General features: G+C 42.1%; 1 protein-coding gene across 6 annotated transcripts in view; it reads left to right on the top strand.

Moving 5' to 3' along the window:
* ESR1 (estrogen receptor 1) overlaps nucleotides 1-13,704 on the top strand; it is a 366,771-nt gene that overhangs the window by 180,745 nt on the left and 172,322 nt on the right. For all 6 annotated transcript variants that reach the window (XM_084775860.1, XM_084775859.1, XM_084775858.1 and 3 more), the window contains one exon: nucleotides 8,003-8,119. In XM_084775860.1, the coding sequence (XP_084631986.1) occupies nucleotides 8,003-8,119 (117 nt within the window). The remainder of the gene's footprint in view (nucleotides 1-8,002; nucleotides 8,120-13,704) is intronic.

A 13,704-nucleotide genomic window follows, 5' to 3' on the forward strand; every position in this document is an offset into this window, starting at 1 on the left:
CAAAGCAGGAGCCTTCCACTTCCTCCTCTTCCTCCTCCTCCTCCTCTAATCCCAGGTACTTGGCAAGCTGTTTAAACATCCTCATCTTTTTTAGCTTCCTGTACTTTACTACTCCAAGGTGATAAGTGTCTATTTTGATATGAATTTTCCTCAGGCATAATTATGAATACTTCTAATCTTTCATTTTTTTATGTCAGTCATTTCTACATTCCCTCTGTCACTTAAAAATCTTTGAGCTCTCCCTGTCTTGTTAAATCCCTGGCAGTCTTTCGTTTCTTCTGCTGGTGGCCCCAACACCACTGTCTGAACCCGGTTTTTAGTTTTGCCTGGCTTCTTTCATAGCATTTTTCTCCTCTGGTCCTAAGTGGTTGATGTGTGTGACATTACCAAGATGACACCCCACTTGCTGGGTAGGGGTAAACTCCAGAATGTCCCATTTGCCTCAGCGTGTAAAACAGGGTAATTCTCACGATCCTGTGTAAGTCATATCCAGAGGCCTGGTCTGTGACTGTCATCCTTTAAGATAATTCTTTTGTTTTTTTAACCCCAGTGTCCAATATTAGCTTGTATGGACACATGTTGGATATTTTAAAATTAAAGGCAGTGGCATCAGCTTGACTATCTTAATGCCCTGTCTTATTTTCTTAAGCATAAGCATCCTTGGTCTCAGAACTGTCATTGGTCAGGTAGTTGCTGAGCACCCTACCATGACTGCCGGCAGGAAAATAGATACTGTTTTTGAATGAAGAGCTCATTGGACAAGTTGAGCCTTCTCATACAGGCTGCAGGGATGGATGAGTTCCGTCTCTAATGTGAGGGAGCCCTTGATTCAAAACCCAGCAAATCTCTTTTGCTGAGTGGCTTTGAGCAGCTCTAAAACCTTTATCACAACCCTACAACTGTAAAACGTGGATTAACAGAATTCCTTTTTCATAAAGTTGACGGGGGAATAAATGAAACAAGCCACGCGTTATATAGCACTTGGCACATCATGTTCAGAAGGGTAGCAGTTTATTATCATGGAGAGAATGGTCAGATGAGCTTGTGACGGGGTTTCCAGTCAGGAAGTGAGATGGACAGGCAAGAAGGGCATGCTCTTTTCCGGATACTGTTATTCCAGTTTTGTATAGCAGCACTTTGAAAATCTGCCCATGGCTTCTGTGATTTTTCTCAAAACAACCTCAAACTACGATGTCTCAGAACCACGTCTTCCACACCTTATGACCCGAAGAAAAACAAAGATGGTCCCTCTCACGCACGATGGGTTGACTGTATGTTTACTAAGTTTGGCAGTGGTGTGAAAGGGTTTATGTGTTCAGAGGACGCACTTTGGGTGGTGAATTTTGATTCTTTCTCATGCCAGCAATGTGCAGTTTGACTGTTTGTGATGGTGGGCCATAGCAGTGATCACCTCAGGTGACCACGGGTAAAGGTTGGGCCTTGGAGTGCTCAGTGTTACACAGTCAGGATGCTTGGTGAGCCTGGTATATGAAGCACACTTTTATTTTGCGACAATTACTGTGTGGCCGGTTTATCAGGATATATCTCTGCCATGTCATAGGGTATCTGTATGCCCATTTGCCAATGAATTAAAATATCAGTTTTCTAAGCTGTGCGTGGTGGCACACACCTTTACTCCTAGCACTTGGGAGGCAGAGGCAGGTGGATCACTGTGAGTCGAGGCCAGCCTGGTCTACAAGGTGAGTCTAGGACAGCCACGGCTAACACAAAGAAACCCTGTCTTGAAAAACAAAACAAAACAAAAAACAAAAAAAACAAAAAACAAAAAACAAACAACAACAACAACAACAACAAAAAACCCAAAAAACAAAAAAACCAAAAAAAAAAAAAAAACCCCAACAACTCAGTTTTCCTCAGTTTTCTCTTGCTTCAATGTCTGTAAGATCTAAATGTAACTCTAATGTAAATTCTCATAGGATTTAAAGCTGTATTTAACTCTCTACAAATACATATTGATATTTAAAGAAATAAATCCAGATTTCATTTCTTATATGAGATTGTAAATGATTTAGATAAAACTCCCGGATGTTTCTAATTCTAATAAACTCCTGTTAACTTAGTGGAAAAATGTTGGTAAGGGTCTCTGATAAGGAGAAGGTGAACATAGCTAGAGTTCATTGGTGTTTCCTGAGTAAATGGATCAGTGGGCTATGTGGCTTCATAGTAAAAAGCACTGGCTGCTCTTCCAGGGGACCCAGGTTCAATTCCTAGCACCAACACAGGCAGCTCACCACCATCTATGACTCTAGTTTTAGGAGACATGACTCCTTCTGACTTCTGCAGGGACCAAGTATGCATGTGGTGCACAAACATATATGTAGGCAAAGCACTAATACACATAAACAATCTAAAATAATTTTTAAAAGAGAGATTAAAATGATGTGAAATCAGTGACAGTGACATGCTACTTGTGGGCCAAGAAGGTAGCTCAGTGGGTAAAAAACGTTTGCTGTGTAAGCTGAACGACTGAGTTCAAATCCCCACAGCCTACGGAAACCCACTGAAAATCCCAACACTCCTATGGTGAAATGCAAGATAGGGACAAAATAATTACCCAGAAGCTATGTGTCTAGGGCGCACATAGTGGAAAGATCCTGCCTCAACAGATGAAAGGAGAGGATGAACTCCTGAAAGTTGTCTTTTGACCTCCATGTGTTCACTGGTGTGTGTGTGTGTGTGTGTGTGTGTGTGTGTGTGTGTGTGTATGTGTGTGTGTACGTACAAAGTAATAACAAAATGTTATTGTTGTTAGGGTATTCCAGTGAAGCTTTTGGGCTTTTTATGTGTAGGTATTAAACACCTTAGATTTCATTTGTCCTTGAGAATTTACTTTGATTTGCACGACGTCCAGTGCGAGTGAGCTAAGTGCTCAAATGTGTTAACACGTGTTAGGTGCTTATTGCTCACTTTGTCCGGTGTGCTTGTAGTCTGAGTGAGACTTTATAAGTTGATTTTGATCATGATGTTTTATCAGAGCAACAGAAAAGCGACTAACACAGCCTGTTTCCTCTTGGGTCCTGAGCTGCGCGGACAGGCTGGCGGAGGGACAACCAGAGCTTTAGTCTCTTTGCTCGATTCGGCTAAAAGGTGTACCCACCAAGCTCTCTAATCTACGCCTGAGGATGTGGTGGGCATTGTGGGATGATGATCTCCATGTGGTTCACTGCCTGACAAGCCTAACCCCATCTGCGGATTCAGACAGGCAGTTAAAAGCCAGCATGGTGAGACTGATGATAGGACTTAAAGCAAGCTTGGTTTTGGGGGCAGAGTTGCAGAGGAGCGGATTCCTTGAATGGAAAGAAGGGATTTCATTGGGGGGGGGATGAGAGAGGAGAGGATAATGCTTGCTTGAGGGGGGAGCACTTCGATCAATGAATGTCGTATATGTATGAAACTGTTAAGGAATAAATACATTTTTAAAATAAAAAAATGTGAGTAATAGAGTAGAAGACCAATGAAGAAAGATACTCCAAATCTACCTCTGTCTTACACACACACACACACACACACACACACACACACACACACACACACACACTTACCCCCTCACACACACACACACTCATTCCCATACACAGTTGTGTTTATTTTAAATACCTGGCTTTGCTTTGAAAAAGAATCAGAATCATTGATCTGATCTCTCTATCTCTTGGTGGCTGTGTGTATGAGACCCTGTGGTGGCGGTGGGGGGTTGGGGGAGGGTCCAGTGAGGAAAGGTGATCTACAGTGATGCTGTGTGTGGCTTCCTGGTGGGTGGTTGAGAGGAGAAAGAATTCTGATGAACAGAGATGGTCACTGCATTGCTATATGCTGTTGCTATGACAAAAGACAGGACAGAAACAACTTAGGAGATGAAGATTATTTTGGCTCACAGGTTCCACTGTTGCAGGGCAGGCAAGGTTGCAGAAAGCCTCCACCTGTGGTGGTGGGAGTCTGAGGCAGGGGCTGTCAACTGGAGTCTGACTAGGAAATAGAGAGTGAGGCAGAGGCAGGTTTGGATGTAACTTTCAAAGATCCACCCCCTAGTGACCTACTTTCCCCAAGCCAGGCCCCGGCTTTGAAACAGGGCCACAAACTGGAGACTATGCATTCCAAATATAAGCTAGCCAGGGACATGAGAGATTCAAACCACAGCAGTCAGTCCAACTGGTAATGCCAGTTCCGAAGGGTCTGTGAGTCAATTCTGGATGGATGGATGTCGGGTGCACAGACAGGGATAGAGCCCCAAAAAGGAGATTTGCTCTGGGGTAGCTGCCAAAACGCCCTGAGGGGAGAAGGCGACAAAAGGAAAAGTCCGCAGTATGAGATTTCTTTCAAGCTACTGCTTGTTTTAATTAGGTCTGTGTTTATCTTTCTCTTAAGTGTCTGGGTATGGATCATTGTTTATTTTCATGACAAACAAATCTAGGCTTTCTGAGTGATAATAATAAAAAGGAAACAGATGCCATGGGAAAGAATAAATGAGAGGAGAACGTCAAGGGAGGCATCCCAGAGAAGCTGAAGGAAAAGTCCTCATGTGGCAAGAGCCCATGTTTCTCTTCTGGCTTGTAGGTATTGTTGGTATCCTGTTCCGACACGTCCCACTCTTCAAGCTACATAGTTCTCCAAAGGGCTTTCAGTTCCTTTTGTGTGTGTGTGTGTGTGTGTGTGTGTGTGTGTGTGTGTGTGTGTGTGCGTGTGTGTATGATGATGACGGGACCCAAGGTCTTGTATATGCTTGACCACTGAGTGACATCCCAGGCTGCGGTTTTTATTCTTGGTGAGAAAGAACACAGAGTTTAGTTTTCCATCCTTCTGCTTGACTAGTATGTCGTAGACGCATCCTTTTGTAATTCTTCCAGTCTTCTCACAAGGACATAGCTTCTTGTATCTATAGTAAAATTGCTGCATCTTTCACTCATGTAATTGAGTTAGTTTTCAAAAATTAATTCTCCTTCATTACAATTTTCTCACAAATTATTTTTCACAAGGTAAAATAGGGGTCGTACTATGAGCGGGAGGGAGGGAGGAATGGGAGGATACAAGGGATGGGCTAACAATTGAGATGTAATATGAATAAATTAATTAAAAATAAAAATCTATTTCCTGCTTAAAAAAAGAATATGAGTGAATTTTGAAGGCATATTTATCCAAAAATTTAGAAAAATGTTCATTAATACTGTGTAATTTCATGTATAATAAGTCTATCAACAAGACAAGATTTCCCTGAAAAAAAAATAGGGGTTATAAAGGAGTTGGGGGTAAATGCTTGCTTTAACACCAGGCATTTACAGAGTTATCAAGGCAAAACTCCAGCTTTTGTAGGAGAATCAGGGGAGGGAGGAACACAGGAGAAGGACCATGAGGAGACAGGAGGACAGGAAGGAGAAAAGGCCCGGAGGAATCATCTCTGAGGATTGGTGTTAGATAGAAATATCCCACATGAGAAGCATGATCAAGTATTTACAGAATTATGGATGGGAAGGAGCCCAGATAGCAATGACTAAAACAAATGGCGCGGGATGTGGGGCTGGGAGGTTAACAAGGCAGCGTAGGGGATTGACATCTGCCCAGCCCCAGGTTTAAGGCATATTTAAAATCTAATAGGTGTCTGTGTCTTTTATCAGCATTGTGGCAGGTTAGAAAATAACTGTTGTAATAATTATATGGATTAATAATAGATATTAATACTTTTCCCCCACAATAAGCTTTGTTACTTTTTAAAAATCTAATATTAGTTGAAGACTTAGAAACAGTCATTGCTGGTGTTTGGTTAGGAAGGATCCATTGTGACTGAAGATGGCCAACGTACTTGTTAGGATCATTTTTCTAATCAGCTTATTGATTAGACATTTCAACTCATTTTGGGTGCTGTCATAAAAGTCCTGCATTCTGGCCATAATCCTGTGCCTCTGCCCTCTTTCTTGTCACTTACATCGGTCCAGTGCATTTTATGTTTTAGACATGTTAGTTCAAGAATTTCACCTGGTTTCCTGAAGATAGACATCTATAGTGGCTAGCCAATCCAAACAGGAGAGGCAGCCAGTTGGTCTCTGACTCACTGCACTTCTCCCCTCTTCTCGGGCTTGCAAAATACCTAGCTATTGGAGAGAAAGTGAGTCAACGTAGTATTTTGTTTAAGTAGCTACTGAATCTTTTTCCCTCTGAGGCCTAATGTATACTTAGTGTTTTTGAGCTAAAGTATATCGATGTATTCTGTGTAAACACCAGAGGATGTAAAACACTCAAATTTCCCTCAGAGTATCAGAATATTTGCTTAGAGTTTGTTAACCCTAAGCACATATCAACTTTATTTCTTATTTCATGCCTTCTTCAACTTCTCCCTATTAGTAAAGACAATTAAAAAGGAACCACTGTGCTTGGGTACAGTGGTACCCGCCCTTACTCCAGGAAAATCTTTGGGATCTCTGTGAGTTCAAGGCCAGACTAGACTACGCAGTGATACTCTGTAATACTCTGTATTAAAACAAAGCAAAACAAACCAAAACAAAATCCAAAACATAATCACTGTGCCTGGATTTTTGAGGTAGTGTGAGATCTCTGGCCAGTTTCAAATTTGTAGTTCTGGTTTCTCTCTTTACCCATCTCTCTTATGCAGTAGAAGAAAGAGATGTTACTTTGATCTGAGGTCACTTTTCCATGGAGGGTTTCTACAAAACACACCTAAATGTGAAGTCTTGCATATCTTTTCAAGTCCCCATCCCACCCTGTTCTAGTTGGGGCTGCGTCTTACGTTGCCAAGAGTCCGTGTTCAAACATTTCACTATCTTGGATCTTGCCCTTAGTGAGCAGAGGGCAGCAACCTGTATGGCGAATCTAAATTAGTATATGGAATATATGTTTGCTTTGTTTTGAGAATGGAAAATATAGCATTCTCTTAGTCTTTAGTCCAGATTCAAGACTTTCCCCTATGCAGCGCTCAGCATTCTGCAGACTTCATGTAGGAGCAGCAAGTAAGAGTAACGAGTGTAAAACTAATGGCTTGCGGTGAGCCACTCAGGAGAGGTGAGAGAAGGTAACCCCGAGTGGACATTTCTGAGAGTCCAGCTGGGTTAAACAGGGCAATGACCTAAGGTAGAAGTTAGCATGGAGGGACAGGTTGGGTTTGCACATGCCCGAGGCCGATGAGAAGCATTTGATGGACAGAATCAACAGTCAAGAGAGGAAAGAAAAGGGACTCATAATTAGATGACGTGGTCAATCCGGAGCACTGTCACATCCCTTGACATGCACTGACTCAGTTTTGAAGTCTTAGAATAATGATGCAACAGTTATAAAATTATTATATATGTGGGTGTCATTACCTTTTCTAGTTTAGACAGGAAGACAGTGAGCCTTAGGGAACGGCCAGCAGCTTACTCAGCACCCCCTGGCTAGCAGGTAACAGATTGACTTCCACCCAGCCTGCGCCTCTGACATGAATTTAGATATTCTTCAACTCACCTGAATATCTAATTAAAGATTTACAACAGTTCTTTTGACATTGTGTGTGTGTGTGTGTGTGTGTGTGTGTGTGTGTGTGTGTGTAGCCCGAGAAATCCCAGAAAACTCAGACCAAACCAAGCCACAAGACAACACAAAGCTTATAGAGAGAAACCCTGACTTTGTGGTCATCCATCCTTAGGACATTTCCCTGCAGAGTGAGGGTGCTGTCCAACGACAGGGCACTTACCTAGCATGGGGGGAACCCCGGGTTCCATTTCCTGCACTACAATCAAAACCCATTTACATTGTCCAACACAGGTCATGTGAAGGGGAGAGAGTTTGCCCCAACAACTCCTAAAGCAGTCATCTGAAGCAGAAGTTAAGGGCAGCAGACATCTTGTTTGCCAGTAGAAGATAGAGACAAAGGAATGATCGGGTAGCTGTTCAGTGTGGCCAGGCAATGGCTATGAGACGCACCTTCCAGCAGTTTCCATGTAAAGTCTGACCTCATAGGCCTCCTGAAATGATTCTAACATCATCCTTTTGCTTTCTTTAGGCCATAATGACTACATGTGTCCAGCTACAAACCAATGCACGATTGACAAGAACAGAAGAAAGAGCTGCCAGGCTTGCCGGCTTCGCAAGTGTTATGAAGTAGGCATGATGAAAGGAGGTAAGTGCACGTGCCTGAGGTGCAGGCGCTCGCGTCGCTGGCTACAATAGCCCCTGTATAACAACGGGAGGTTTAGTAAATCTCTATTTTTATCTACTCCTATTTTTTTTTTTTTTTGCGGGGCAAGGGGATCTCATGAAGCATAGTATTTTCTCTTCACCGAGAAGCAACTACAACCAAGCAAGAATTCTAACATACCACTATATGTTTTATATTTTCAAGGTAAATATTACATTTTAGATCAAAAGTGTGTGGGTGGTGCCGGGTAAAGGAGGACTGTTCCGTGACTCACTCTGGCAGGGTGTTGCAGTTGCTGTTGATATGGCCAGTGTTGGAAAATGATATCAGGTGACAAGCTGTCCTCAACTGAGACTCCCACTTGGGAGTGAGGAACAGCTGCCGTGTGTCTCCTTCAATCGTCTCATGTTACTTAGGAAATCTGAATTTCAATCAAAAGGTATTGCTGAAGTGAGTCAACTGCACCTTCCATAGCCTCTGTGTCTGGTGTGATACTGGGGGTGGTTGTTGGGCAGCTGAATGCCCACAGATCCCCAAGCACTCAGGTTTAGCCGTGTTGCTTTATTTGTGGTTGTGGTGTGTGGGTGCACACGCACACATTCTCCTGGCTCCTCATGTATTCAGTCTCTCAGTTTTCTTGCTGGGATTCTGGAGTGTAACTTTCTTTGGGAGATTGCTAGGTGATCCTAGACAAGGTTATTTGAGTGATTCCCTTGAGTTCTTGGGTTGGAAATCTTACCTACATGGGACGCTGGGTCTAGTGTTGTGTGGCCTTCGCTATAGTGACAGAGAACAGATGCTGTCCTATGGAAGTGGAATCCCAGATGAACTCAGAGGACTCCACAGTGAGGGAAAAAGAAGCCTGAGGAAAAAGCTAGAAGCAGATGAAGTTTGGGAAGACCCAAAGTTGTAACAAAAAAGGGGCACCTACCTATGTGGAAGTCAGAGAACAGCTTCAGATGTTGTTTCTCTGGTACTATCCACTTGTCTATTTATTTTCCCCAAGACAGGGCCTCTCGCTGGTCTGGAAGTTCTTTAAGTAGGCTGCGATAGCTGTTCGTTAAACCCTGGTCCCGGTCTCCATCTCACCATCACTGGATGTACCATAACTAGGTACTTTGTCTCATTGCTGTGATAAATACCCTGACAAAAGCAACTTAAGGGAGAAGAGCTTGATTTTTGCCTCATCCCTGGAGTCACGGCATCAGAAGCCTGAGCTGGCCATAATGCAGCCACAAGAAGGAGGCAGCAGACGGTGACTACCCGCAGTCAGCTCATTTCTGTTTTCCCTTTATGAGGTCTAGGATCTTAGCTCATAGCATGGTGTTACCCCACAGTAAGGGTGTGTCTTTGCACCTAAATTAGCCCAGTGTAGAAACTAACTCTCCCTCTCTCTCTCTCTCTCTCTCTCTCTCTCTCTCTCTCTCTCTCTCTCACACACACACACACACACACACACACACACACACACACACACACAGATTTGTCCCCTTGCTCATTCTAGACCCTGTCAGGTTGACAGACAGTTAGGTTAGTCACCACACTGGGGTCGCAAGCATCTGCATCCATACTCTGCTTTTTTCATGTGTCCTGAGGATCAAACTCAGGTTCTAAGGCTTACCAGAGAAACTGTTTGCCCACTTTCCTGTCTTCCCAGCACAGAGGAAAGCTAAGCTTTAACTGATTAATTACCAGGACAAAAAGGGAAGTAGAAGGAAACCCAGGGATGGAAATCAAGACAAGGGTAAAGTTGATTATCACGCGGCTGATTAGGGACCCTGCCATCATTTCATGGCCAGCACGAGAATGTGAAGGCAGCATGTGGAATTGTCCCTGAGTGAAGGGTTGAAATGTTGAATTTATGCTTTGTGTGAGATGTGACTATATGTCTTAAAAAGCAGCTTTAATTCCGAGGATAATTAATTCTAAGAATTGAACAGTCACATTCAGAGAATGACACCTTGAATCATAAATGGATTCAATATTTAGGGAATTCATCTTTCTTTGTACTGTTGGAAAATTACTCAGGCTTAATTAAACTCACAAAAGCGTCTACTGTGATTTGGTAAGTGACAGGAGTGTAACAGCTGCATGGAGAAAAGTTCAGCTAGCAACAGGAGAGTCCAAGTTTCTTCTTTCCTAACTGCAGGTAGCTTGTGCCTGGGATAATTCTCTCTGAAAGGTGCAAGAATCACTCTAAATACATCCAGAGCATTTTGAAAAATGGAATGGTACCCATACGTTGATCCCCCTTCCTAAAAATTATTTTGTGTTTTTAAAATTTTAATTATTATTCAGACAGTGCCCTCCTGGTTACATAAATATAACTATGGCACCCTTATTTTTGGTCTAACAAAAATTCCAATTTACAAAGGCATAACATAAGGCTTCTGTTTTCAAATAGAAATGCAGATAATTTGCCTGTAGTGGGCCAATCCGTGTCAGCACACACTTGTATATGTGCGTTTGTGACTGCAAAAATGTGTGTCTGCATTAGTGGTCTAAGACTGTCATACCAAAATGCTGCACACTGGGTGGCTTACATGACAAAATTAATTGTCCCTCATTCCTGGAAGCTGAAAGTTTAAGGCTCACGTGCTATAAAATTTGGTTTCTGGGGCAGGCCTCTCTTCCAGGCCTGATGTATGCTCACAAAGCATTTTTCTCTACCCATAGATTCATTTTTTCTCTTTCTTAAAAGGACACCAGACCCTGCAGGTCAGGGGCCTACCTTTCTGACTTCATTTAATCTAAAACAAAAGTTTTTAATTTTAATTTTATTTTATGTGTGTGGGTACTTTGCCTGACGATGTGTCTGTTCACCATTTCAATGCTTGGTCCCCATGGTCGGAAAAAGACATCAGATCTCCTGGAACTGGAGTTTCAAGTGGTCGTGAACCTCCATGAGGGAGCTGGGACTTGAACCTGGGTCCTCTGGAATGGTAGTCAGTGCTCTTAACCTCTGAGTCATCACCCCTCTAGTCCACCTTCATTTAATCTTAATTATCTCCATAAAGGGCCTCTTCCAAATATTGTTTTGGATGCTAGAGGTTCAATACATGAATTTTCCCTATGGGGGGCGAGGGTAAAAGTCATCACTTCACACCACAGCTCAGGTGGCTTAACAACAGAAACACATCTTGTCCTGGTACCAGAGGCTGGAAGCCTGTGGTCTGTTTGGCAGCTGTGGTTTCTCCTGGTGCCTCTCTCCTTGGCTTGCTCCATGCCACCTCCCACACGTCCTCACATGACCTTTCCTCTGCCCACACACTCTTTTCCTCTTATTGTAAGGACACCAGTCATACCGGATTAGGGCCTTATCCTTACGGCCTTGTTTAAGTTTAATTAGCCCTTCAAATGCCCTGTTTTCAATGGCAGATACATTCTAAGGTCCCCAGGGCTGAGATTTCAAAACACAAACTCTGCAGGCACACAAATTCAACATTTTAGTGGTGCACTTTTAGGGTTCCCCATCAACTGTTCAGTGTCTGTCTACATACACTGAGAGTTGGTCTTCCTGGCCCTTTCTGTTTACATACATATGCCTTGAGACATGCTTTAACATAAAACCGTAACCTGTGAGAACATCTCTATATTTTATAAAGTCATTTATAAAGACCTGTATAAAGTACCTTTTGTAAAGTGATAGCATTTATTGCACAGGATACCTCACATGACCTTATGATACCATATGTATAAAACTCTCTTAACATTCACCTGGATAAAGACTTAATTTATAACTGGATGAACAGTTATAGCTAACTACAGAATTTGTAAAAAAAAAAAAAAACAAAAAACAAAAAACAAAACAACAACAACAACAAAAAAACAAGCTATAACTGAATACTCCTTTGTAACAAGTTCACAATAATATAGTTTCTTAACAGGGCTAGATACCAGTTGGGATATTGTATTTTATCTCTACATACACAGCAAAGAATTAATACATTTTAGAGTAGGGCTCGATACGTTTACCAAAGATCTCTTCTAAGGAACTAAGAGTGTGTGATTTAGCTACACGGGGAGATGATTTTTAATTGTTAGGATGCCTGTTGTCCCAAGAGTCCCACATGATTAGATCTGCTCTGAGAAATGTAGTTCCTCAAGAGGCAACATTTAGGATGTGTACCTGGGATGCCTTCCCACCTTAGTACATGTGCCGAGCTTTCTGTCTTGGTTGTTTCCCCTTCTTCATCACGTCCTTCCCCTCATGTTTTACTTAGATTGCTGATGCCTATTAATATCTATCTTTTAGGAAGGTCCTCCCCACTGCCTCATGCTGGGTTAGATCCCCGTGTTCTTGCTTACACAACACACCACAGCTTTCTGAGAAATCCACTCACTAGTATAAAAGGTTTCCCACTGTCTGTCTTCCAGTTCTTTCTTTAGCCCATTTAACACTAAAACAAGCCATACAGCAGAAGTTTAAGGAGACTTTTTGCACAAATCAATGAATGGACTCAATCCATTTAAATAATTATATGTCTAGGGCTTCTTAGATGCGAGGCATTATGGGTAAAGAGACCATGGCTAAGACCCTAGTGTCTCCCATCAGTGCCCTCACAATACAAAGAGAACATCTGCATGTAATAAAAATTCAGAAGATGTGTTGAGGCTTGCCTGTGTCAGAGGATGGGTGGTTCCAATTACAAAGCAGCAAGATGGGAGTCTGAGAATCAGATATCTGCCTTTGGATTCTATCCAACCCAGCAGATCACACAGGCCATTTGATATCCAGGTTATATATTGTTTCCTGTGTGTTTGAGAGTCTTGGTTAATGGAAAGGGGGAGACTTCAGATGTGAAACCCTGATTCAAACCCTGGATCCTGCTCAGACTTGGTAAAGCAACTCTGTAAAAGTTATTTTTTTATGAGCCATGCTGATCTCAGGTGCAAGATGAGATAAACAATTTCTACTCAAGCAGTTTGTCATGAAGACCACAAATCACAACAAATAAAAATACTTTACAAATCCAAAGTCCTATACAAGTGTGAGTGATCACATCTTTCTTCCGTGTTACCAAAGAACTTCATCATCTGCTTGCTGCTTTTTTTATTTTGTTTTAAAATTGGAGGGAGATATTGTCAGGTATCCATGTCTGCCAGGTTGATATAGCTAATTTCTTTGCACGATCAAAACCCGGCATAGATATATATGCCTTAAAAAAGCTTTTGATATCTATGCTGCGGACAGCTGCATGATGAATGAGCTTTGCAGTTTATCCTTTAATTATGCCTTAGATTTACAGACTACTTGTCACAATAGACCCAAGACATGCCGATGCCAACATCTTCATTTTGCAGATGAGGAAATTACCACAGAGATGTTAATAGATGTGCAGGGTTTATTCACTAACTATTCTGGTTAGGTTTCATCACACCTTGCAATGAAATTTGAGACAGTAGAAGTGGTGAGCTAACCTCTAAGTATTTGATGACAGTATTCTAAAATAATATACCTATTTTTAAAAGAGTCATTCTATTTTATTTATGGGATAAGCATGAGCATGAACTTTTATTAGAGTTGTCAAATGGTTGTTATTTAATGTTTATTAGAATGTTTTCAT

Source organism: Acomys minous, assembly GCF_964271855.1.
Source record: "Acomys minous genome assembly, chromosome: 3".
In the NCBI taxonomy this organism is placed as follows: Eukaryota; Metazoa; Chordata; class Mammalia; order Rodentia; family Muridae; genus Acomys; species Acomys minous.